The following is a 24,714-nucleotide window of genomic DNA, read 5'->3' as shown; positions in this document are numbered from 1 at the left end:
GGGGCGGGGCGGGGCGGAGGCGGGGCGGGGCGGGCGGCGGTGCCGCACTCGCTCTGCGCGGCTCCCCGAGAGCGCTTTTGTTGTAAAGGGGAGGGCGCCGCGGCGGGGACGCGCACCCGCTGCTCTGACAGGAGACAGCGCGGCCGCCTCCCTCCCTCTCTCCCTGCCTGCCTCCCGCCGGCTGCATGTAGGGCTGCGGCGGGGACGCGGAGCTGGGAAGACAACGACCGAGTGGAGCCGCGCCGACCGGTGCCGAGCCGGGCCCGGCGGAACTCAGCGCGGCGCCGCCCGTGCCCCTGCGGGAGGAGGAGGAGGCCGCCATGGAAGTCAGCGCGGGTAAGCGGGGTCGGCCGCTGCGGGAGGCGGGGGGCAGCCGTGCGGGATAGTCCCGCGGGGCCGGGTGGGCGCGGGGGTGCGGGCGGGGGTCGGCCGGGGCGCGGCGGGGCGGGGGGAGCGCGGCGGGCGGCGGCGCTGCCCGGCCCCGGCCCCGCTGGTGGCCGGGACGGCCCCGCGCCGCCTCACATGGACCCGCCGGGCGAGCCATGTGCGCGCTGTGTTTACGTTCCGCGCGGCGCGCCCGCTCATTGGCCGCGCGGGGCGGTGACGCGCGCATTGCATAATAGCGGCGGGGCGGCGGCGCGGGGCGGCGGGCGGCGCGGACACGTGAGGCGCGCGGGCGGGCGGGCGGCCGCTGTTTTGGTGACCTACATTCGGGGCGGCGGCGGCGGCGGGGGCGCGCCGGGGACACGTGGGGCCGCGCCGCAGCTGCGGCGCCGGGCGGCCCCGCCCCCGCGGCTCCCGCGGCTCCGCCCCCGCCGCGGTGGAGCGCGGGGGGGGGGTGAGGCGGGGGGGCCGGCGGCGCGGCGCGGTGCGGGGGAGGGCGCGGGGTCGCGGGGGGACACGCGGTGCGGCCGTGTGCGGCGGCGGCGGCACGCGGCCCGTCCCGATGCGCGGGGGCGATGTTGTGTAACGGGGAGGGGGCGGCCCGGGGGCAGCGTAGGGCGGGCCCGGCTCTTCCAGCCCCGGCGCCGCGTGACCGCGGCAGGGAAAAGCCGCAGCCCCGGTGCGGTGGAATGGGGTGAGGCGGGAGGGCGGCCGCGGGCACGGCGACCGCGCTCCCCGCTGCCTTCCCGCTTTGTCAGCCAGGGAGATCGGCGGTGTCGGGGGTGCCGGCCGGGGAGCCCCTGCTGCCGCAGCGTCCCGGGGGCCCGTTGGATCGCCCGGCCAGTTCGCCGCCTGCTTCGCGCCCCTGCGGCGTTACCGCTTCCCAGATCTCTGTGTTAAATGAAACACCAGCGCGCTGCGGTGCCCCCCGCCCCTTCCCTAAAGTGAATCCCGCCAGGTAGAGCCCGAAGGGTCCTTGTCGCTCAGCCGGCGGTGCCGCCGCAGCAGCAGCAGCAGCGCGGCTCCGCGTAGCCCAAAGGACTCATTTCACCACCCTCCGGCAGGTGGGTTCCCCGAGGAAATCCCCGGCAGTTCACAGAAGCGGGGCTGCCTGCTCCACCGAGCAGCCCCGTAGCCCCTTTCTGCGGCGTGCCAGCGTCCGTGTGCACGTGTACGTGCTCCGTGTTGCGCTCTTTGTTCTGAGATGTCACCCTGTGCTCTGCGTGAGAGTCAACTTCTGACTGCTGACCAAACAAAAACAGGGTTCACGGGGAAGTGTAACTTCTGAAATAACAAAAAATACGGGGAATCGCGACTGTGACGCTGGCAAGACTGCCAAGCTCTCTAGGGTGCCAGAGCAGCCCAGCTGTCCGGGGCTCCTGCAGCTCTCGGGAGAAGAGGGGTGAAACTCCCCCACAGGCACACGCTTTCTGTGCTCCTCTGTGACATTGGCCTTACCCTTGAGGGAAAAGAGCATCTCTTTTATGAGCAGGGTTTAAAGATAATGGGGCGCGGCGGCAGCGTGGAGAAACGCGGAGTTCCCTGCAGGGGCTGCGCTTGCGTGTCCCGATCTGCCCCTGGCCGATAAGGATGGCGCCTGCAGAGAAGCCTGGTGCCTCCCTTGGACCGGGTGAACTGTGAGCTTTGACCGGCACCTGGCAGAGACGCGTGCGGCGCGGGGGGGTGGCACAGGCCTTTGTCAAACAGGTGCTGTCTTAGCCCAGCACGGGTGGCTGATGATACCTCGTTTCTCATGCCGTGGCTGAACCTATGACCCCATTGCCAATCTTCATTTCTCTGAAAACATGATCCGGAATGCGTGCTGTGCTGCGTGGAGGATTTCTTAAATAAAAAAAAAACAACAAACCAAACAAACAGTGTGGGAACAGCCCCCGTGGCAGGGTGCAGGGACGCTGGTGTCTGGGAACGTGAGCAGCAGTCTGTGTGTCCTGCACGTGTCACACGGCCCCTAAGTCTGACTTCTGCTCCCAGGCAGCTCTGCCAGGAGCTCCTGGGCTGCGTGCTCTTTAGGGAACCCTCCTGCAGAAGTTTCCTTGGTAGAAAAAAATGAAATGTTGAAGAGGAAGTGCAGCAGTTTTGTTGCTGCAGAGGTGCTAAGAGGACCGTTATGTCTAATAAAAAGTATTAAAAATTTCTAAGTCAGAATCGTTCCCCGCAAGCAGCGGTGTTTCCAGTGTTGTATAATACCACTGCTCTTATCTGTGAGGAGAGGATGGCTGATTTAAGATGCTACAGCCTCTGCCTACAGTGCCAATTCAGTTGATCAAGGACTCTACAGACACCAGTGCTTTTTTCCTCCAAAGGAAAGCAGTGTGTGGCCCTTTTAAAGTTTTGAATTCTTACCGGTGTGTGGAGTTCCTTGCTGCAATGTCCTGAGTCATCAGTGAAGAGAGTCTACTCTTCAATAGAGGCATAAAATGTAGAACATACTGAGTGTAATTTATTTAAACAGTTTCATGGCTATGGCTTTTGAAATTCTTGTGTGAAATATCAAATGTTTTTATATTGACTTTTGAAACGCTGAGTCTTGGAGACAAGCTCATATAAAGTGCAAACAATTTCTCTTGCTTATGAGCAAGAAGAAGGAGCCTGTGAGAAGCCAGAACCGCTCCCAGGTCTGCCTGAGGACAAAAAGCTGTTTCATCTGCGGGATTCTCAAGTGTGTCAGATTGCAAGAGGCAGCAGGACAGAGGCTGTTTGCAAATAGCAGCCTGGCAGTTGGAGTTTAGCTGCTGCTAGAAACGCTGCAAAAGATTGTAGTTGGACAAACGGTGTTCAGTAGGCTAACCAGACTGCAGTGCTATTTCCTTCCTTTGCCCCCGTCCTTTCTGCATCATGAGCACCTCCCAACCCTTCCTTTCTGTGCCTCTGGCACGTAGCCTGCATGAAGTCTTTCTCTCTGCCCTATTTCTGTCCCTAACCTAGCTTGTTTGCATTCTGGCTCCACAGCGCTGTAAGATCCTGTCTTTGCTCTGGCTCCAGAGGAGCTCTGCTCAGAGGGTGGCCAGGGAAACCCTCTCTGGGTCACTCCATGTCATGTCCCTACTGCCCCATCCTTCCAGCACTGTGGCTTGTTGCTCCGTCTTTTGGTTATGCCATTCCATCTCGGCCTGGACCAGAGGAGGCTGATAAGATGGGAGAAGGGGATGGGGCAGACTGGGAGGTCAGCCGTAGAAAATGAATGGAGACAAGCAAGCTTGAGGGAGAGAGGGAGGGAAAGGAGTGCTCCAAGGAGCACGTAATGGCTGATCTGGTGGTGCTGGGTCACGGTGTGGCTCACATGGCAGCGGTGCATGTCTGCTGGTTATGTCACTACGTGCTGCCTTTTTTTTCTTGCCTTAGGGGGTGTGATAGCTTACATCAGCTCTTCGAGCTCGGCATCTAGCCCAGCCTCATGTCACAGCGAGAGCTCAGACAGCGGTTTCCAGTCGTCTTCTTCGCCTGTACCATCTCCTCCAAACAGCTCCTCCTCGGAAAGCGGATGCAATGGCCGGAGCAGTGAAGGCTCTGACGGGGCGCTGAAGAGCGATCGGCTGGAGGAGACTATTAAAACAAACCAGTCGAGTGTTGCTGGTTTGACAAAAGGCCATAATGGAGTCACAAGTATGTTTGGTGCCAGTTCCTGGAAACACCATTTTCCCCTTGCGTGTAACAACCCTGTGTGTTACAACCAGGTTTCCCTTTGGCTTGTGGTGCAGGTGCATAGCAAAGCCTCCATTTTTATCTTTTGGCATGATATGTGTGGTAATACGTACAGTATTGCCATACAAATGCTAATATGATGGGGGTCCCATTGCTGCCGACTTCAAACAGTCCATAAATACAATCCAGCTTTACTTCAAGTTTTCATTAGTGAAAACTGATCCTAATAAAATCAAACGGTTAAAAAGAAGTGATGAAGTAAAGGTAATATAATCAGAAATTGCCTTCAAGAGTATTTATGGAGATGTCTTGGAAGTCTTGTTTCTCTGTTCTTTCATACTGTCCCCTGCCCCCTCTCTTCACCTTCCTCCCCTACACCCTGGTTGTGAGGAACAAAATAAATAAATTACCCGAGCATAATACTTTTATAACTGTGGGTAGAACAGTTACCTTTTGATTCCAAGTCATAATTCTGTGGATGTGAAAAATAAAATACTTGTAAACCAGAACTAAAGGATGTCCTTTTAAAATACATATAACAATCTATCTCTGCCTATTTACTTCACACTTCTTTTGGTAATCAGAAAAGATCAATTATAGAGAAGTATATTTGAACAGTTTTGGAAGGGCAGGATTTAGAATAAGTACTGGATGAATGATTCAGCAAGCAGTTGGAATTTAGTCTCTTAGAGGCTGGATTCTTTTATTGGCAGAAATGTTTTATTATTTTGGATTGTTAAGAAGCTAGAGTAAGTGTCTAATAGTTCTACCTCAGATAGGGTTTTGTTGTTGTTTTTTTGGTGGCTTTTTTTTTTTTGTGTTTCTACCTGAAGATCTTAGTAAGAGCTTTTACTTAAAAATTCTCTAGTAACTAGGTTTTTGATGTCAGGGCAGAGGATCCTGAAATGAAACCTGTTGCAAACTGTTCAGATAGATAACTTCTTTAGCTCAGTACTGTGTTTAAAAAGAAGAAAAGAACTAAAGTTGTGGTTTGGTTCTTTTTTTTTTTTTTGAAAACCTTAAAAAAATGTTTTAGTTACTTTTCTGGTAGAATATGTTTCTGTGGGAGTATTTCCAGCTGTCTCTGTTGGATTAAGGTAACTTTGTGGTTACTGAACTCACTGGTAGAATTCCCATTGGCTTCAGTGAAAACAATGTTACACCAGCACTTAGGACTTGCAAAATTTTATTGACAAGCTGAAATAAAATAGGTGGGGGGGAAAAACTCAAAAAATCAAAACCATGAGCATTTTTACAGGATTGAAAAGGTATTTTCAAGTTCAAGTGTGCAAGCCATTCTGGATGTGCAGTCAAATGAGTGGTCTCTACACATGTAGATATGGCTGAGTTACTAGTCCTAAATTGTTATCACATAGGTACAGTGTATGGCTAGTGTTGAATATATTATAAAGCGTCCTTTAGTATTTCTGGCTTTTAAGAAAAAGTGTTTCTTCTCTGTTGGGGAAACTGTAGCCTTTCATAGGCTTTCTTGTCCTGATGGAAAAAACAGATTGAGCCTGAACTTTGGTGGCCTAGTTAACTGAATGGTCCTTTTAAAAGTGCTTAAATGTAAGCAGACTTTCTTTTTCTGCTGCTGAGTGCAGTGCTACTCTGTTTGAAAGCCCAGTGAATGTGTGCTTTCTCCCTGTTCATTTTGAGTGCTTCGTGTTTGTCCTCTTTCTCCCCACCCTTGCACTGGTACCTTCTGAACTGTTCAGGGGGTTTGTACATTCATGTTGTCTGTTCTTCTGCTGTATTTTTTCATGTGTTGAACTGACCTGACATACTTCAATTTAAGTCCAGGTTTTAAAAGCTGGAAACATGTTCCTGCAGTTGTCATTGGTTTCTATATCCTTGACTTTTTTGTTTGATTCTAGAATTTAATGGCATGGTTCTTCTTTGCAAAGTCTGTGGAGATGTCGCTTCAGGATTTCATTATGGTGTTCATGCCTGTGAGGGCTGCAAGGTGAGCTATATTTCTGCTCACCTTTCTGCTGGTGAAATGCTCAAGTTCTCCCCATAGGGGAAAAGGGGTGATACTGCCAAAAAATTTCGGTATCGTTCTCTGTTAAACATGAGAAATTTCAGAAACTGTAGGGAACAGGCAAACCACTTAGGAATATACAGCATTTTCCAAACTCTGCAGTACTTTCTGTTCCCACCCCTTGTCCAATCCTGCCTGACTTGGAGCGCACAGCAGAGAACAAGATCTGGAAGCAGAGGTGGTAAGGACCATGTCACGCAAGACATGTGCATGTTAATTGCATTAAGAGATAGTGGGTGTGAGTTGTCACCTGGGCTGGAACACAGAACAAAACAGCTTTGGAGAAGCAATTCTTTACCACAGGGAAAGCCAGAACTAGATATGTATTTTCTTAATCTGTAACATTGCAAACGTTATGTTCTCTGTGAAGGGGCTTGTCAGCATAAAGGGTTGTGTGAAAAAAACACCTTTGAAGGTCATGTGGTGCAGCAGGATGGTTTTGTTGCCAGACTGCAGAGATGGAAGTCAAAATTGACTTTCAAAATGCATTATTTTGACTCCCATCTTTGCGCTTGATGTCATAGGTGTTTGAGAGCATGCCTTAGGAACTGTTAGTGCAGTGATAGTGGTAATATTTGAGACACTTTGCTCTTACGTGCTGACTATGCAGGGAACAACTTAACATCTTCTGTAATTAGAAATCACAGCTAGTTCACATTACATACAAATCACACACAGAGGGGAAGTAAGTCATGAGGAGTACCAAATTTTTAAAAATCTCTTGGGGCTGATGGCTCTGAAACAGCTGATGTGATGCAGTGAGGTTTACTGAGCTCGCAGAGATGAAACTTGGTGGAAGGATTTGACATGTGCTGTAATGATAGTTGTGGGGTTTCTTTGCTTGTTTACAGGGTTTTTTCAGAAGAAGCATTCAGCAGAACATCCAGTATAAGAAGTGCTTGAAGAATAACAACTGCTCTATAATGCGAATGAATAGGAACAGATGCCAGCAGTGTCGTTTCAAAAAATGCCTGTCTGTTGGGATGTCAAGAGATGGTACGTTCCTGTACTGAGCAGGGATCCTCTGAGAGGGAATCTGCTGCCCACCTCAAAAGCAGTTGCTGAGGGTCTTAATGGCAGATAATGCAGCCAAGCCCTTTTGTCAAGGAGAGGTTCCCTGTCTGAGAGCATTTAGTTCAGCTTGTCTTCTTGCTCCATGAGTGTCCTGGGGTGGTAAGGTGATACTGCAGGCAGCCGCAGAGCCATCCTCCCGCCCGTGGAGCTGATGCAGCGGGATGTGCTGCAGTGGCCTGCTAGAGGGATGGTTGTAACAAGTGTCTCGATTTTAGTTTAATGTTAAGACTTACAGCTGTATCCTACCTGAATCTTAACAAGACTCATATTTTTTTTTCTTTTTTTCTTTGTTTTTTCTGTTTTCTTTTGTTGCTATTGCTTTTTCAATGAAAGGGAATTCTGCCCAACATGATAGCTTTAGAGTAGTTACCATAGAACCTAAAGAGTTAGGTTTTGGGTGAGCATGTATCTGCTCCTTTTTTTTCTTCCTTTCTTTTGTTAGAGGGAGAGGAAAGGCAAGGAGGAAATGGCTATGTTGGTCTGTGTCTCTGACCACCTTGCTGTCTGTCCACTCCTCGTGACATTTTAATAAATAATGCTGAAATTGTAGTTCATTTGTCTGCTACAGCTTACTGCCACAACCAGAACTCTTCCTTCTGTTTCACTTTTTAATTTTCTCTGGGTGTTTGTTTCACAAGAACTAGGAATCTCAGGCTGTTAATAATTTAGTGGGTGGAGTGTTAGAACTTATTTTAAATAATTGTTCTGAGTTCTTGTCGTGCATAGGAGTTATTTCATCCCCTAGGCGCTTGTTTGCGCACAAGGTTGCACCTGCTCTAATGAAAGAGACTTAGTTACATTAATGATGGACTACTGCACGAGCATAATTACATCAGTCGAAACTGGTTATAAGCCCTTGTGCGGCTGCGGTTCGACAGGGTGGTAGAGGCAGTTGTAGATTCCCTAGGACAGGGTCAAAAGTGCTGCAGCCACAATGATGCCCATCCCCTTGCCAGCAGAAAATGTCCCTGTCAAGGCAAAGTTACCAAGAAAATTTCCCAAGGTAAGCTTCGCTCAGCATTGATTCTCTTGTTTTGGTAAGTTACGTAATTGGTCCGTGAGGACCTGTCTTGTAGGGCTTTTATGCAAAGACGGTATGAACTGTGTTTACATTCAGCTAATTGTCAGCTCATGAAGTTGTGCTGATTTAATAGATCCAGTCTTAAAGCCTGACACTTCTTCAGTTAACACAACTGCGTGTATAGTGAATAGCCAGGTTTGAGGCAAAAGGGGAAAAGGCATTACAGACTGAGTGCTTTAAGAGCTGCCTTCTCCCTGTGTGCAGACAATGGCATACATTTGTATTCATGCCAGTCCTATGCCCCAGAAGCTCTCTGACTTCACCAGTAATACCCCTGCTGTAGTATTGGTGAAGGCAGTTAAAATCTTGCCTTAAAAGACAGGATTTATATTTGGGCTGTGTATTTAGTGTGTGCATGCTAACACTTTCAGGACTGACTTTGTTTTTATTTATTTTTTTCCCTCCCCTTTCCATCACTATCCACTTCTCCACCTTGGTAGCTGTTCGATTTGGCCGTATTCCCAAGCGTGAAAAACAGAGGATGTTGATTGAAATGCAGAGTGCCATGAAAACCATGATGAACAGTCAGTTCAGTGGTCACTTGCCCAACGAAGCATTAACAGAACATCAAGACCAAGCACCTCAAGAAGATCTTCCCTCCAAGCCCAAACAAGAGCGAGAAGCCATCAAAAGCCCTTCTCCCCCTCCTAGTGCTGACATGGCTAAGGAGGAAGTGATCGGTATGGTCACTAGGGCCCACAAAGACACTTTCATGTACAACCAAGAACAGTCCCAAAACCCAGCAGAGATGATGCAGCCCCAGGGTGGGGAGAGAGTGTCAAAGAACAGCGAGCAGTACATCTTGAGCAGTGAGCACTGTGTTGGTGGCCTCGGTGGCCCTCAGTACCCTGAAAGGGAGCAGCACCTTGGTGGACAGTACAAAGGGAGAAGCACAATGCATTATCCAAGTGGGCACGCCGTGTGCTTCACAAACAGCCACTGCATGAACTTCAGCACTGGTTACACTCAGCGAATGTGTGAGAGGATCCCAGAAGATGGCTTTTCTCCAAACAAGAATACCACTTACTCTTGCAGCACTGCAGGAAGAATGCATCTGGTATATTGATATCAGTTGTTTGATTTGACTTACTGGTGGGTGTGATCCAGCTGTGCCTCAGTAATCAGTGAAGCTGCATACAATTGGCACAACTGCTGAAGCTTTAAAGGGTGACACAAATTTGATAGGGCAGATTGTGATGAAGGACAAAAATGCCTCAAGGTGTGAAGGATTTGAAATTGTACAAGTGATGGCGTTTCTTGGCTTGGTTTTTAGCTAACTGAAAGTAAAATGACATCAAAGAATATTGGTTGAAAAAACATCACGGGTTTTTTATGTGACTTGATTTCAAAATGAAAATAGGAGTTTATAAATTTCCCTTTTCACTGAGTCCTTTTGAAGATTTCTCTCAAATAATCTATACAGTCAGATGTACTGTATTTTCTTTAAGGGTATTCAGAGCAAATTTCTGGGGTCAAACCTCAGGGCTAGGATTTTAAGCCAGTCTCTACAGGCCATACTATGGGTTCTAAAATCTCTTTTGCAGGGCAGGCTGCTTTTTTGGTGATGGGGATTTTTTGATTTGTTCTGTTTTAATGAGGCCCACAGGCTATGTGTCCTTTTCACTGTAGAACATCCTCAGATCTGAACAGAGGCAGGAGGAAGATGCACAGCTAAACCATTGCAGAGAAGTTCAGGGTCTTTTCTGTAGTACTTACACAAGTGAGGCTCTGGACACACTTCTGGGTACCTTAGATGACTTTGTTAGAGCATTTTCTCACTGAATTCCTAACAAGGATGCTTCCTGGTTTTTTGCATATGGTTGTTGGTTTGGTTTTGTTGGGCTTTTTTTGCCTTTGCTTAACAGGTCCCTCTCATTTGCCTTGCACCTGCTGTTTCTCTGCCATTCAGGCAACCAGTTCTGTAAGCCCCTTAAAATAGATTGTCCTTCTCTTTATCACTGGAGCCGCCTGGGATGAGAGAACATAACATCCTCATTCTCATCCTGCGCTCCTGGTGTGAAGCGTGAGCCCCTGACCTTTCTGAAGTACTTGAGCTCTTGGTGTTTTTCTTCCTCCTTCTATTTTGTGAAGATCCTTCACAGGTTCTTGAAGACATCCAAAGGTCTCCATAATGAAGGTGCTGCATTTCCATGGGGGCTTTTTTGTTGGTTTTTTGGGTGTTTTTTGTTTTTAACCTTTCTTTGTCTACTGCATATGTAGACAATGCCATCCCTAGCAGGGTCTGACCTTAATTGCAGACTCCAGGCACTGCAACATGGCAAATAATAATTCCCAGCCTTTCTTTCTTGCAGGGAAAGTATGTGGTGTCACTACAACGTCATTCTTGGCACTCCTGAGAAGCAGAGGTTAAACCTGTCAGTATGGGCGGGCAGGGAGTGGTGCTGCCTTGCAGAACCTCAACCAGTCAGCTTGACCCGTGCATAGCAGCTGCAGGCAGGAGTTAGTCAGTGATGAGGAGACAAAACCAAATCCAGCAGAGCACTGCAGCTCCCTCTCCCCATCCCACATCCCTGATATGGATGAGGGTTTTGCCCAAGAACTCAATGAATTCAGGATCTGACCAAATGAGTCAGCAGCAATAAAGGCAAGTAGGCTCTGAACCAGTAAGGAAACAGATGTTCAGGGGTTTGGTCGTTTTTACTCAATACCCCTGTAACCAGAAAAGCAGAACAGGTCATTCCTGAAGAGGTTCCTCTGAAGAGAACTGGTGACTGTACAAGCTAACTTCTTCCATAAGAATCCTGACAGAGTTCAGGGAGTGCCTGGATGGCACTCTTAGGCATGTGGTTTAGTTTTAGGTGGTTCTTTAAGGAGCATGGAGTTGGACTCAATCCTTATGGGTCTCTTCTAATTTAAGATACTTTGATTCTTGGGCAGAGGTCTATCGAGGGACCACAGACACAGTATACTGGGTGTAGAAGTGATGGTTTCCCCTTGGGACTCAGTGCCTGTGGGTAAGGGTGTGCTGTCATAGAATGAGAAGTTCAGGCATTTTTTGTGTCCATTGCAGAGCAGGGTATTGAACCAGAGATTCATTATTTTCAGAGGGTACTGTATTTATAACAATACCTATGTGAACCATTGCAATATCACAGGCAGAGCAGTGGTTGGCATCTGCTGTCCTTCTGGTTGTGTGCCTAGACCTTTTCTTTTGCCAAAATATTATAGTCTTGTAATCTTAGGACCTCCCACACAAATAATTGCTAGGCAATTACCATATTCAGGATGCTCTGCAAAAACAGCACAGCTCTGAGGAATTGCTAATCTATTTCACTGTTTTCTCTTTGTTTTGCTGACATTATGTAGGATTACATACACCATTTAGTATACTTGTGAGGAATACTTAAAAGGAATTTTTGTCCTTGATGATGACAGGTGAAATGAATATTAAAAGGTTTAAGCTTCATTAAAAGATGTAAATTTTAGAAGCCAGAACTGAAAATATCGCAGAGCTTCTGGTTGGCTCTTGCAGAGGGAATTTATTGGCAGTCAGCCCTGACTGATACATCTGATCTCAATGTAATGGATTCAGACTTTCCTACAAAAAATTGTGGTATGTTTGTGTAAAAGAAAGAGCATTTTGTCATCTTGTGGCTGAGAAATACTGGAATACCAGTTCCTTGGTGATCCTCCTTCAGTGATACAAGTAAAAGCAAACTTGAAGAAGAGGGTTATCCTTGTAATGAGGGTGTAAACCTGTGACTCAGGAAACCAAGGCTGGCTTTCTTGCTCTGGTGTTGACATCTTTTTAGCTTTGACTGAAGCACTTCAGTTGCCTGCAAAACAAGAAAGATAGGAGAATGAATGCCACAGTGACTGTGAGATTGCAACTGATTGATTTTGAAATCACAATTGACTGTGAAATGAGAGAGATAATACAGTCAAAGAGAAATTCAGATGTCAGAGCCGAGCAGTTGAGATCAGAGAAGATAGCATGACCTTGGTTCTGTCAGGTCTTTCACAGTACACAGTGTTGTAGATTCCAAAGTTAAGAAATTTATAAACAGATTGCTAACAATCCCATGGATTTTTTTCTTGTTTGTTTTAAAGCAAGGGCAGGAAATCCAGTTTCTTTGGGGATTGACTGAGGAATACTGATCTTTTTTCCTCTGTGTCATTATTGCAAAGTTTTGTTGAATAATAAACATGGTACTTTTAAGTATTTGTCATTGTTTGGAATGATACCTTTAAAAGTTGTTTTCTGTCTGTGTTTTGCAAATATCAGGTCTGCCCAATGAGTAAGACTCCCCATGTGGACCCAAACAAGTCTGGCCATGAGATCTGGGAAGAATTTTCCCTGAGTTTTACTCCAGCTGTGAAGGAAGTGGTGGAGTTTGCCAAGCGCATCCCGGGTTTCCGAGATCTCTCCCAGCATGACCAGGTCAATCTTCTGAAGGCTGGGACCTTTGAGGTGAGACCACTGTGTGTATATTGCAAACCTGACAAGCTGGGCATCAGTCTGACCCTGTTAGAACAGAACCAAATAGAACTGGGTTACATCAGGCAAAACCAGCTTGTTCATGGATGCTCTGAGCGTTCTCTGAGGTGATGGTGTCCAAGGGATCTGTTTGGTCAGACCTTGGTGACCTCTTCCCTCCTCCAATGAGCTCAAAACCGCTCAGCCCTTGTATCCTTCCCTCTTCCCTGGGCATTAATAAATGCATAATTAGGGGTTTCTAGCTACCTTTACTTACTCTGGGGAACTGTACTGCATTTGGAAGGGTAGATAGATTAGAAAGCTGTCTAGTGACTTACAAGTTTTGTTGAAGAATGTGTTTACTGCTCTGCATGTCCTTCCTTGTGCCATTCTGCTTCCTGCAAAAACCAGAGTATCCAATCCTGACCAGTCACCACTTTGGTGGCAGCTTGGAAGTGTCTGAAGCTTCCATGTCCAGTGCAGTAGCAATGGTAATTACCTGTACTGCAGCAGCTCTGTAGATACTGTGTGCCAGCTGCAGCCTGACTTACTCTAGACTAATCCCACTAGGTCCTCGTGGTTAATTGCATCCACTTGTGGTCATGACGTATATGTGAATTAGTGGTATTAATTTGGAAATGATACCACAGAGCTTGGTGCTGTTTTATAATTAGTGACCTTCACTAGATGACCTTTACATCATGTTTTAGTTGCCCTTCCAGACCCTTGTGTCTATAGGACACCATACACGTTTCATAAATATTCAAATGTGAAATTTGAATAGAGAGGACACAATTCATAAATATTCAAATGTGAAATTTGAATAGAGAGGGTCAGAGGAGCCAAAGTCCCAAGTATTTTATGTTACTGTGCTTTTCTGGGGAGTGTAGCATTGGTGTGATGCCTTTGCTCTTGTTTACTTGATTTATTCTTTCAAGGAGAGATGTGGATTTTATATTTACCTGAAATGAGGACATTTCTCATGTGATGTGTTGAGTCTTCTGTCTGCATTTATACAGCCCATTTCTAAAATGGGTAATTGTTGGGTTGGAAGGTACAAGTTACACAGGAAGTCTTGTTGCCTGGAGTCTGTTAGTTTTCTTGTTTCTTCATTTTGCTGTCATGTATTTTTTCTGTTGTACTTATTCTTGGCCTTTTAATATTCATCTACAACTCCTGTAGTGAAGGGGCTGTATTTCTACTTCACTACTTTCACCTTACACAAAAATGTTGGTTCCTTTCTCTGCAAAGGAGGAAGAGGAGGAGGAGGGTGAAAAATTTGGCTTGAACTGTCCGTATAGCGTAAAGCCAAAGCTTCATGTTTTTAAGTGAAATGTTTTGTCTTGGCCTTGCTTCACCTGAGGCTTTTCTCAGGCCTCATATGCCTTTTTGCCAGTTACAAGCACTGCTGATAAGGAGGTTTCTATATCCAGGGGAATTAATAATAATGTATGGCTGCATGCCTGTCACTGTTCACTTATTTATAAGAAACATTAATGATTCCAGTTAGCGAGCTACAGCTCGTAGTTAAAGGCCTATGTGGAATCTTAGCAACAAGAAAAAAAAAGTAGGGCTGCAGAACAGTGGAAAAAAATCCACAAAAGGATTAATGAAACCATTGTAATAGAGGCAAAAGCATCTTGCAAGCCTGGTGCATCCAAGGTCATTTCTGTTTTCTGGGTAACAGAAGCAGGATATTCCAATGTCTGCATGTTAGCAGAACCCGAGTGAAAGTGCTGCCTCCAAGTCTGGTGTGGCTGGCTTGGCACTGTGCTTCTTAGCAGTTCATATTTGAGGAGTGCCTGTTCTTTGAGGGTAAGAGGACACATGGAGACAGTTTTGGTGCAGAAGCTGCACAGCTATATATATATTCACACACACGTAAGCTAAAAAGGTCTCTTAGAACTGGGAGTACTGGGGAGCTCAGTGTATCGTGGTGGCATTTGCATGGCTTCTTATGAGAGCCAGCTCAGAAACAGCAGTGAGCCTAAAATAAGGAACTCAACTGGTTTTGAGTGGGCCTTCCTCCACCTCCCCTCCAAATGTAGTTGATGGTAGAGCTAATAAGGCCCTTGGATCCCTTTGAGTAGTGACTCAGATTTGACTACAGCTAGTAGGAAAGTGATCAAGTAACCTCCAAGAGTGGAGGTTGAAAACGAGGTTTTTATGTACCTGTATTGCTATGATCAGGTGGTAGGACTGGTCAGGTGTATCCTCAGCGTGCACAAGTATGAGCCTGGTTTCAAGTGTAATGGGATGAATCAGTCCTGTGCTATGCCACAGTCCAAACTGTTCTTCCTTGTTTAGAATGGTAGCATTGATAAAGGTGAGGTCTTTGCCTTAGAATAAGTCAGCACAACTTCATGGGCTTCAGTTTTGAATAGCAGCACTAATCCTGGTTGCTTGTTATTTAAAGATGTTTCTAAAGCCCAGTTCTATAGGGAGAATACCGTTTTGAACTGAAAGGTTGCTGGATACCTGGTGGGTCTGTGCTAATGCACAAGTTCAGCTTTATCTGCCTGCCCTTTGCCTGGTTTTGTTGTGTTCTGATGGCTTCTGCATCTTGGTTTCTGCACTCTGTGCTTAATGTCATCAGAGCACAGATAGCTTAGCTGACAGAAGTGAATAGTATGTAGTGCTCTTGTGTCCATCAAAGTTGCTGCATGTTGTTTGGCTCGTAAAATTTAGGAGCAGGTAATGTAATGTGCATGAACAGCATTTGAATTCTCAAACATTTTCATTTGTTTTGAACACTCCTTCTGTTAAGCTTGTCAAAGGCACTAGTCTTTGAAAACCTGGTTCTCCTCTCACCTGTAGTAAACATTTGAATTAATGCAGTTAATGGGGTAAATGAGAAGAGACAACTGTCACACCAAGAGAATACAGCGAGTCTCAAGTTCTAACCAATGCCAGTTAGTTGGTTTTCTTCAAATAAGAAGGCTGTTCTGTGCAACTTAAACCTTGAAAGTGTAAATAAGGTTGTTGAATGTGAGTAAATGAAACTTTACAAGCCATTCCAGAGGGAAACATTTCACAGTACAACTGAGAAACCACAAGAGAAATGTCAGCCCAAAGGGGTAAGTTTAGCACACCTCAACGGCTCCAGCCCAGGTGCTTGTACCAAGGGGGTATTCCCAGCTGCTGCAGACCAGGTGCCATCTCAAGCTGTGCTTGGCCAGCCTTTTAAAAGCTCTACATGTGGCTTCTTTCTAGCAAGAGCTCATTAACATTCCTGTGGGTACAGTGATGTGGCACGTACTTTTCCAAAGAGTGCCTAGGGGGCCCGATCATCAGGTGGTGTAAATCAGCATTGTTTCCACAGAGCTGCTCCACTTTACTCCAAGTGAGAATCTGCTTCAGTACCTTCATTTTGCTCCTCATGAGTGTGGCCAAGAAAACTTCTCTTTTAATGCTCCTTATGCCTTTGGCTGTTGTGTGGCTTAAGCAAGTTGTCCTACTGCCATATTTATGAATGACATGTCTGTGTGGCTCAGGCTGTCTGAGGCTTAAATTTTAATTTTCTTGCCTTTCATATACTGTAGCCCCTCCCCTGCATCCACTCCCTAATTTTGTCACTTGTTTGTTTCTCTCAGATTACGGGGCTGGAGTTTGCCCTGTGTTTTGCAGCTCAATAGCATGCTGACAGTTTCTGTATAAAATGCTTACAGAATGGTTAATGAGACACTTCAAATGATGTTAAAATGTTAATTTTTTCTTTGGCTTTTCTAGAAATGCACCTATGTTTATCTGGTTTTGTTGTTCTTTTTTTCTTCCTTTTTCTCTTACCAGGTTTTAATGGTACGATTTGCATCTTTGTTTGATGCAAAGGAACGTACTGTCACCTTCCTGAGTGGCAAGAAGTACAGTGTGGATGACTTGCATTCAATGGGAGCTGGTGATCTGCTCAACTCAATGTTTGAATTTAGTGAGAAACTAAATGCCCTGCAACTTAGCGATGAGGAAATGAGTTTGTTTACAGCGGTTGTCCTGGTATCTGCTGGTAAGGAAAGAAAGTTAACTTGCACCTTTGCCAAAAATTGAATGTGACTCTCTATTAAAAATTTTCTGTAAAATACATACCCTGTTTTTGCATGTCTAAGTGCAGTTGAGTAGATTTTAAGATACTAGCAGCCCTGGTCTTTCTAACATTGCCTTTTAAAAAATGGTGATAATAGGCTTGTGTTTTCCTACTGCATTCTATTTAATGCAAAAACAAATTGCTGTCCCATGGCCATTTAGATGCTGTATGTCTGATTCTTCTAAGTTTCACAGGACAGCATCACTGAAATGACTCCTTGCTTGCACAGTTTAAGTCTTTGGATAAGGTGGTATTTTTGCTTCCAACTATTGTCGTTTAAGTCTATTGCGTATTTTACTTAAGTCTAAATCCAACAGTTTGATCTCTGCCTATGTCAGCAAGAAAGCCCTATCATCTGCATCGTGACTTCTTACCACTAAAGGCCTGCCAATCCACTGACATCTTCAGCAGCCTCCTATCTTGTTTCAGTCCCTGGATAGACAGAACACCCTGGCCCAGATTCAAAGAAGGATTAAGCACCTACTTCTGTAGTATTATCTCAAGCCTCAAATTAGGCACATTAGCTCTGCATATAATACCTGGAATGCAAGATGCAGAATCCCTGCTTGCTGAGTAGGAAGCTCTCTAGAGGTAGGTAGCAGGAATGCTTGCAGCACCCACTTGGACAATGAGCAAGCAGCTGGGGAGCGCTGAACTCTGAACAAGTGCACCCCTTTCACATGAGCAATTGACACCCTTGTGTTATCAAGGAGGGGCACCCAGGCATGGTGCTGTAGGCATGTGAGGCCTCTGTAACACGAGGTAGGACAGTTCAGTCTAATGGCTTTGTGCATGGCTGAACTGAAATGTCATGGCACAGGACAGGGCAGCTGTCGCCTCTATAGTTTGTAAGCTGTGATAATGAGCAGAGGGTGGCACAGAGTTAGCAAGCTTCAAGAGCCAGAACGAATGGCACTGTGAAGGAAGCATGGCACTATAATCTGAAGGAAATACAGAATCTGTTGATGAAAATGTTCAGGTAGCAGGGAGATACCTGAGGTCTTAGTTGCATTTCCAGACTCTGGAAATTCTTGACAAGAACTGGAGTCAGCCTTTAAAATAAGGTCTGACAACCAGGTCTCTTCCCTTCTTGTGCACTTCTAACTAGGCTTACAGCCATTCTTCTTGCTTGCTCAGCTCCTGGGTCCTAGAATATCTCATTCTCTGTGCCACCTGTTTTCAGACTAAGTGGCTGTGTCTGTTCTGTTAAATGTGCTTCTAGCACCGTGCCATTTCCCCAGCCTTTAAAGCACTGTGCTGATTGCCAGCTCCCAGCAGGGATTAGTTTAGGGATGTCATGTAACATGTACAGCACGTAGTGTCAGCCATGCAACTGGACAAAAGGAGAAGAATCCAGGCTTCTTGCAGTTGCTGAGGATTTTTCAGATCATATTTTGGGTATTATTGCTGCCTATCTTAGCTACCTCTATGGTCTGATCTGCAGTCTGATCACAGCCTTCCTCGACATCTTCACAGAATTTTATAGGATTTTATAAAGTACAGCTCTATTAGTCAGTGTTGGGGCTGTATTTCAGATACAAGGGTAACCCTGATGATCAGTGAGTCCAGAAATTTTCAGTGCAACTTTACTCTGTTATATGAGACTGGATTGAAATGCTACAGTTTTTACTTTGCTCAACTGAGTAAATGAGCAGGCCTCATGCTCAGGCAGGTACTGAAGAACAAAAGTGGCCTCAGCAGAGTTCCTGGGGAAGATGCTTACAGTGCAAGGGATTGCCAGGAGGAGAAGGTGCCCATAGAGCTGAAGGATTGTGGGCATGTGTTGATTAAACAGATCTTGAAAGACAGATCCTGCATCCCACTCTTTGAGGAATAGTGTAACCAAAAGAGTCATTTCCTGTAAGAGGGGAGGTGGCACTTCGTTAGAGATGAAGAGTTGAAGAACAGGATCAGAGAGAATGACATGGAGATGCAGGCAAAGGAAAAAATGCCATACATGTAAGAAGAACTGAAGGTGGAAGAAAAAGGCCATTATGACTTCTTCATCTCAGAATGAGTTATTCAAGAGAAGACTGAAAGGGAGTAGTCAAGATTTACATCAGTTCCAAAAGCAGAAAGCAGTGTGATTGTTGAATGCTGATTAAGTGATCCACAATATAAGGTTACCATACTGCACTAATTAAAGATATTTTTGAAGATTTTTAGTTGATCAAAGTTAAGAAAAACCAAAACCCACCAATGGAAAAAGAAATTAAATCTCTGAATACTGCTAGATGAGAGAAAGCTTGTCAGAAACACCTCCACTTAACACTGGATGAATAGCCATTCTTAGGAGGAGTATTTAGAATGTGCAGAAGAAGCAGGGGTAGTAGCAAGGACTACCTGTAACTCTGTACATCCTCTCCTTCCCCCACCTCCTTCATGTCATATGGCAAAGAAAGAAAAAGCAGGATGACACTTGGGTGGTGCTGAGGAATTATCTTGGTACCATTTCAGAATTAAAAGAATGCTTCACCTCTGGCTTCAGTTAGCTGGATGTGTTGAAGATGGGGGAGAGGTAGCAAGCTGGGTCATGGCCACTGAAGGAGGAAAAAGCAAGGCGGAAGCAAAGCTGAAAGAATGTGGTTTGTGCAGATCTAGAGACCAGATAATCCCTTAAGTAAGGGTCTTGCTTTGTGGTAGAAGAATATAAAGTACACACCCTCTATTATTCTCCCTTACTGGCATAATACTGGCAAAATCTTCTGTTGGCCACTGGGAGCAACTGGAAACAGACTGAGAGGGAGAAAAAAAGATTTGGACTACTTGAAGTGAGGAGGCTACAGTAACTCATCCAGCCAGGAGAGGCTAGGCTGCATTCTTCCACCTTCAGAGGCAAGGCAGTACTATCCTCACTGTACACAGCTCTTGTGAAACTCTTGTTGAGCATGTTCTGTGCAAATGTCATTGTACCTGCTCAGAATAGAGCAAAGCTTTTGCAGAGCAGGGGGTAGGCAGCAGAAGAGATCATTGAATAAAGGCAGAGAGAAGTCTTCTCACTCACGTTCTCTTGGACAGCAGCTCTCAAACCTAATGGACAGTCTTCACAGAAAAGTGGAATGTGTACTAATAACAATTGTTTAATAGTAATCAGAGCTCCTAATTGTAGAAGATTCTGGAACAATCTTCCTAAAGGAACAAAACACATGTAACTGCTTCGAGATGCATCCTTAAGTGGATTATGTAATATTTTTTCCTATAGCATTAGGGAACTGTGCTGAGTAGTCCAGGAGGACTTCCTAGACTGTTCACCTGAGCAATCTGATTGGATTGACACTGACAGCATAAGGAAGGGATTCCCACTCTGACTGTACGATCTGACTCAGTGTTACTCCAGAAAGCTGTTGTCATTCCATGTCCCAGTTCTGCAAAGTGCTTAAGTACATGTACACATCAAAGCACATTTCTGTTTATGCCAGTCACTCAGCTGTGTATGTGCCCTGCTGAATTTACATAGTGTTTAAGAAAAGAAGCTACAGTGTGGAAAAAACCAGCTACTGTGCATGGTTATGAAGTGAGATGTTTTACTTAAAAATTCATCCTTTCAAGCCACTTACTTAGGTTCCACCTAATGATACCAGGTGTGTTCTTAAATATAGCTGTCTTGAAAGAAATGCTCCAGGCATGGTGGGAGTGCAGTATGAGAGAACATAATATTTGTCTTGATGTTGACATTCTTCTTTTCCTCAGCTGGGAATTTTTGCGTGCATCATGTTTCATTTTGTAAGTGCTTCAGAACACGCTCAGAAATAGTGCCCAGTCTCATGAATGCTTGTCCTCCCTTTGCCCCTGAAAATCCCATTGTGCAGATAACAATTGTGGCTTGTTCTTAATGGGATTTCCCCCTCAAACCTTCAGTTTAAGTTTATGGTTTTATATCTAGCCTTAAGAAATGTTTGAAATTTTTACTTTCATGTGCTCTTTCTCCTTGGGTTGAAAGTTGTGATTCAGCAGCATATTTAAACATTTGCTTCGATCTGTCCTTCTCTGGAAACATGGGCTAGGCATCACAGAAATAGTGATTGAATGCTGCCAGTTTGGCATGAAGTTAGTACTTTGAAAAGTTAATGCTAAATAACCTTTGATTTAAAACTTCTGGCATAAGTATCTGATTTTTCTTGTGCTTGTTAATTTAGTGAGGGATTCTTGCCCTGGTTTTATGTTGCAGGCTACATATGTTCAGTCAATTTTTTTAGCCCCCCTACCCTCCTGTTTTTTAATTTCTCTCTCTCCCTCTCTCCCTCTCACCCTGCCCTTTTGTTTAGATCGCTCCGGAATAGAAAATGTCAATTCTGTGGAGGCACTTCAGGAAACACTAATCCGTGCATTAAGGACCTTAATTATGAAAAATCACCCAAATGAAGCCTCTATTTTCACAAAACTTCTTTTGAAATTACCTGACTTGCGTTCCTTAAACAACATGCACTCTGAAGAACTGCTGGCCTTTAAAGTTCACCCATAGGCCTTTAGGTCTCATTTGTACTTGGACTTGCCTCGTGTTAAACTGTTTTGTGCTAAAATATGTATTTATACAGTTGTACCATTTGTTGGAGAGAGTTCACAGACTGTGAACAGTTGATAGCTGTCCCATAACCATGCAATAAAGCTTTGGCAGGTGCTTTCAGCTGACGGCGGCGCAGCCTGCGGAATCCTCCAAGGCATCCAGGCCCAGCTGTGCCGCACTCCTGCAGAAGAGGCTGCCATGAGCCCGAGTAAATATGGACTCTTCTTTCATTTAGGAAAAAGAACCACCACTGCCCTCTCATGTAAACAGAATGCAAAGTAGCTGTGTATGTGCTTATGGAGCATGGAATGGGGTGGGAACAATTCTGTGCTAATAGGAAAATGGAAGAGCTGATTTAATTGGTCTTTCACTTATCTAATAGATGTATGTCTGTGTCTCTTGATAACTCAATCATGGTTTCACTATTGTTATTCCATTAAACTCGATGGAATGGTTTCAGCCTGCACCAACTCTTCACTGAGCGTGTGTTCATGCCATGTGTATATAATATAAATAGTTAAGTAGTGAGTGTTTATGGCTATATAAAGTACAGAGTTGTGTGTATATATGTGTATGTATATAAATAGTTCTATACATAAAGTATACATATAATTTCTTCACAATATTTTAAACTGTGAAGGAATTTAAACTTAAAACAGAAGGTGATCTATGGAAAGAACCAAATAGATGCACTTTGCATACTGCTGAACTAATTATCTGAGCATTTTTTAGAAAACATCAAATTTGCATTAATATGCTGTGTTTGTTAATTTAAAAAAAAAAAACAAAAAACCAACAACCAAGAGTGGCACTAAAGAGGCAGAGTCAGATTCAACTTCCAAAAGGGTTTCGTAGAGAATCTCAAGCAGAGATGGTTTGATGTGGCACTAATGAGATGGATTGTCCATTGCCACTGAGGTTCTTGTGTTCTGATAAAGGTTAAAGAAGCACCAGATGCTCTTCAAAAACTTCAGCACAGCCAGAAAGAAACTATCAGATGAATAGCAACGTCTGTCAGAAAAAGAAAAAATGGGAAAAATGTATCCATGGTTGCATTTGGGTGTATGTGTGTTCTGTGACTGTTTATTTCTTGCAATACGTCATTTTGCTGCTTCATTGCTAAATGAGAATTGAAAACAGAAATGTGAGATTCCCCAGTCTTTTCACCATTTGGGCTTTGTGGTTCCCATGCCTGTTCTTCTGGAGCTCTCCATTGGTGCGTGTGCATGTGAGCGTGTGTGATGTGCAGAGAAGGTGCATTAGACGGTCTGGATATTTTTATTTTATTTTTTTCTTAAAAAAACACCACAAAAAACAACCAAACAAATGGGACTTTTTTTGTTATTTATGCCAGTAGCAAATTACAAAGCAGATCCACGACATTTAAGATTCTGCTGCTTTTCTGTTAAGGAAAGCAGCTCTCTATGGGGTTTTTTCCATTTGTAGCAGGACCTGGCACCAGAAAAGAGAGATTAAAAGAAGTCAAAGCAGTTGTGTTAATTAGTTACGTTTATGTTTTGCTAATGTGGGAAGAAGATGCTCCATCATCCTTGTTCAGTTAACTTGCCTTAGAGGTAGCCCTCCGGGTCTCTGGTGTTTGGTAAAGCTACTCTTCAGAGGGAATCTGCTCCTGGCAGTCAGGGCCAGGACCCCGGGAGCCTTCAGCCTGCAGAGCTCCTGCCCACACCACGGTGGGCTGAGAGGAGCCCTCCTGCCTGTGGTGGAGCTGCAGCAGAGGCAGACCTGTGCCTGCTGCTCAGCATCAGGATCTGGCATGGGAAGAGGGAGGGCTTGCACCCTGCCGTGCCCCCCTCGCCTTGGGGCTGGCGATTCTGCCTCAGACAGGAGGAAGGGGCTGAGAGTGGGTGAGGCAAGTGCTTGATAAGAGGTGGGGAAAATCCAGCTCTAGCCTTGGCCAAGGAGCAGAAGAGCCCACTCTTTCCCCTCCTCTGCAGCTTCTGCAGGCAGGGCTGTCCTGCTTCAAGCTGCTTTAACCACTGGGTAATGGCCCCTCCGTACATAAAGTTTTGCTACCCTAATGTGCTATCAGGGCATATTGTCCTAATTTCTGTTAACAGTCTGCATCCTACCAGTATTATTTATTTGAGAGCTTCGCTGAATTATGCATCGAACCATTCAGACAGTAGAGAGGACACAGTCACACGGTTTTGATTATTTAGTTGCTGAAATGACTTCTTTTGTAGACCCCATTTTCAAACATGGAAGGTACAGTTAGCCCTTGGTTGTTTTGGGAGGGAAGAAGGCTTCTTACAGAGATTGCCACCCTACAGCTGTGTTTTGTGTTTCGTTTTATTTTTTTTTTCTTCTTAAAACTGTATTACTAAGCCTTTAGGAATGTATAACCAGGACTGAGTAATTACTGCTTATTAAATTTTTTTAGTTAGATTGACCATGTATGCCTATAGATAGATATTCTAACTTGTGCAATTTCATTTGAAATAATCTTCCTGTACATAATGGAAAAACTCACATAACAGAAAAAAAAGAGCCCCAAACAGATTGACTGAACAAAAAGCTGATTAAAGTATGGTTCAAAAGTGACCCATGTATTACAAACCCTAGCTGGACTCTTAAAAGAAAATCTAAATTCATTGTGTTAGCTGTGTATTGTGAGCTCTTCTTTTACTGTGTCACTGGTTATACACTTGTTAAATGCTGAGATAATAGACTTTCATGCCAGGCATTTGAGTACTGTAGATTGGGTCATTGCTGAAAGATTAATGTACTGTATGACTTAAATGAAATTTTTATTCTTGATTTTATTCTTGATTTTGTTCTTGTTTTAAAAGATTAAATATGGGCATTATGTCAGCAAGCTAAACTTGTGTGTCTGTGTTCTTTGTATTTCTCTGTACGAAATCTGGCAGGGAGGACAGCACGCTGGGATGAACAAAGCAGAAGAGATTCTCTTCTGGATGAGAACATCAGCTGCTGTAAGGTCACGGGGCTGTGCTGGGGCACAGCAGCAGGGAGAGCCAGCGTCTCCCTCTGTCCCTGCTGCTGCTCGGTCTTCCCAGGTGTTTGGAGGGGATTTCTGGTGCACTTCGTTTGCTACAGTTACAGAGCTTTTTTTGGCATGTCATTAAAATAGTTATTTTAAACATTGCATTAATATGGAGAATATAACTTTGTAACTGAGAAAAGGATAAAACGCTAAAGAATAAAACTGAAAAAAAAAAAGTACTGTTTGGTTAAGACAAGCCTTTGGATTATAAGAGAGGTAGAGAAAAAACAGAACAGGAGGGGCAAAGATCTGGTTTTTTTTCCAGCTTCATTTCCTACTTTAGAGTGTGCACTCTTTTAGGAGATAAGCTTCTCCAGGAAATCATGTATCTACTGGTATTTTTAAAAATATGCACCGAAAAAAGTTGAGCAAAATTATGACTGTCAACTGTCAGCACTGGAAAAAATAACAGCACAAAAATGC

General features: G+C 44.9%; 1 protein-coding gene across 1 annotated transcript; it reads left to right on the top strand.

Annotated features, from left to right (window-relative positions):
• On the top strand, window positions 1-24,108 carry NR1D2 (nuclear receptor subfamily 1 group D member 2). Its single transcript, XM_086851465.1, has 8 exons — window positions 1-336; window positions 3,748-4,008; window positions 5,925-6,013; window positions 6,943-7,087; window positions 8,687-9,303; window positions 12,493-12,678; window positions 16,474-16,684; window positions 21,028-24,108. The coding sequence occupies exons 1-8, from the start codon at window positions 321-323 to the stop codon at window positions 21,222-21,224; spliced, it is 1,722 nt and encodes a 573-aa protein (XP_086707591.1). The 5' UTR covers window positions 1-320; the 3' UTR covers window positions 21,225-24,108.
• Window positions 24,109-24,714: the final 606 nt, after the last annotated feature.

This window comes from Cyanistes caeruleus, chromosome 1 (genome assembly GCF_971803275.1).
Source record: "Cyanistes caeruleus chromosome 1, bCyaCae1.hap1.1, whole genome shotgun sequence".
Lineage (NCBI taxonomy): Eukaryota > Metazoa > Chordata > Aves > Passeriformes > Paridae > Cyanistes > Cyanistes caeruleus.
This window is presented reverse-complemented; position numbering and strand designations above follow the sequence as displayed.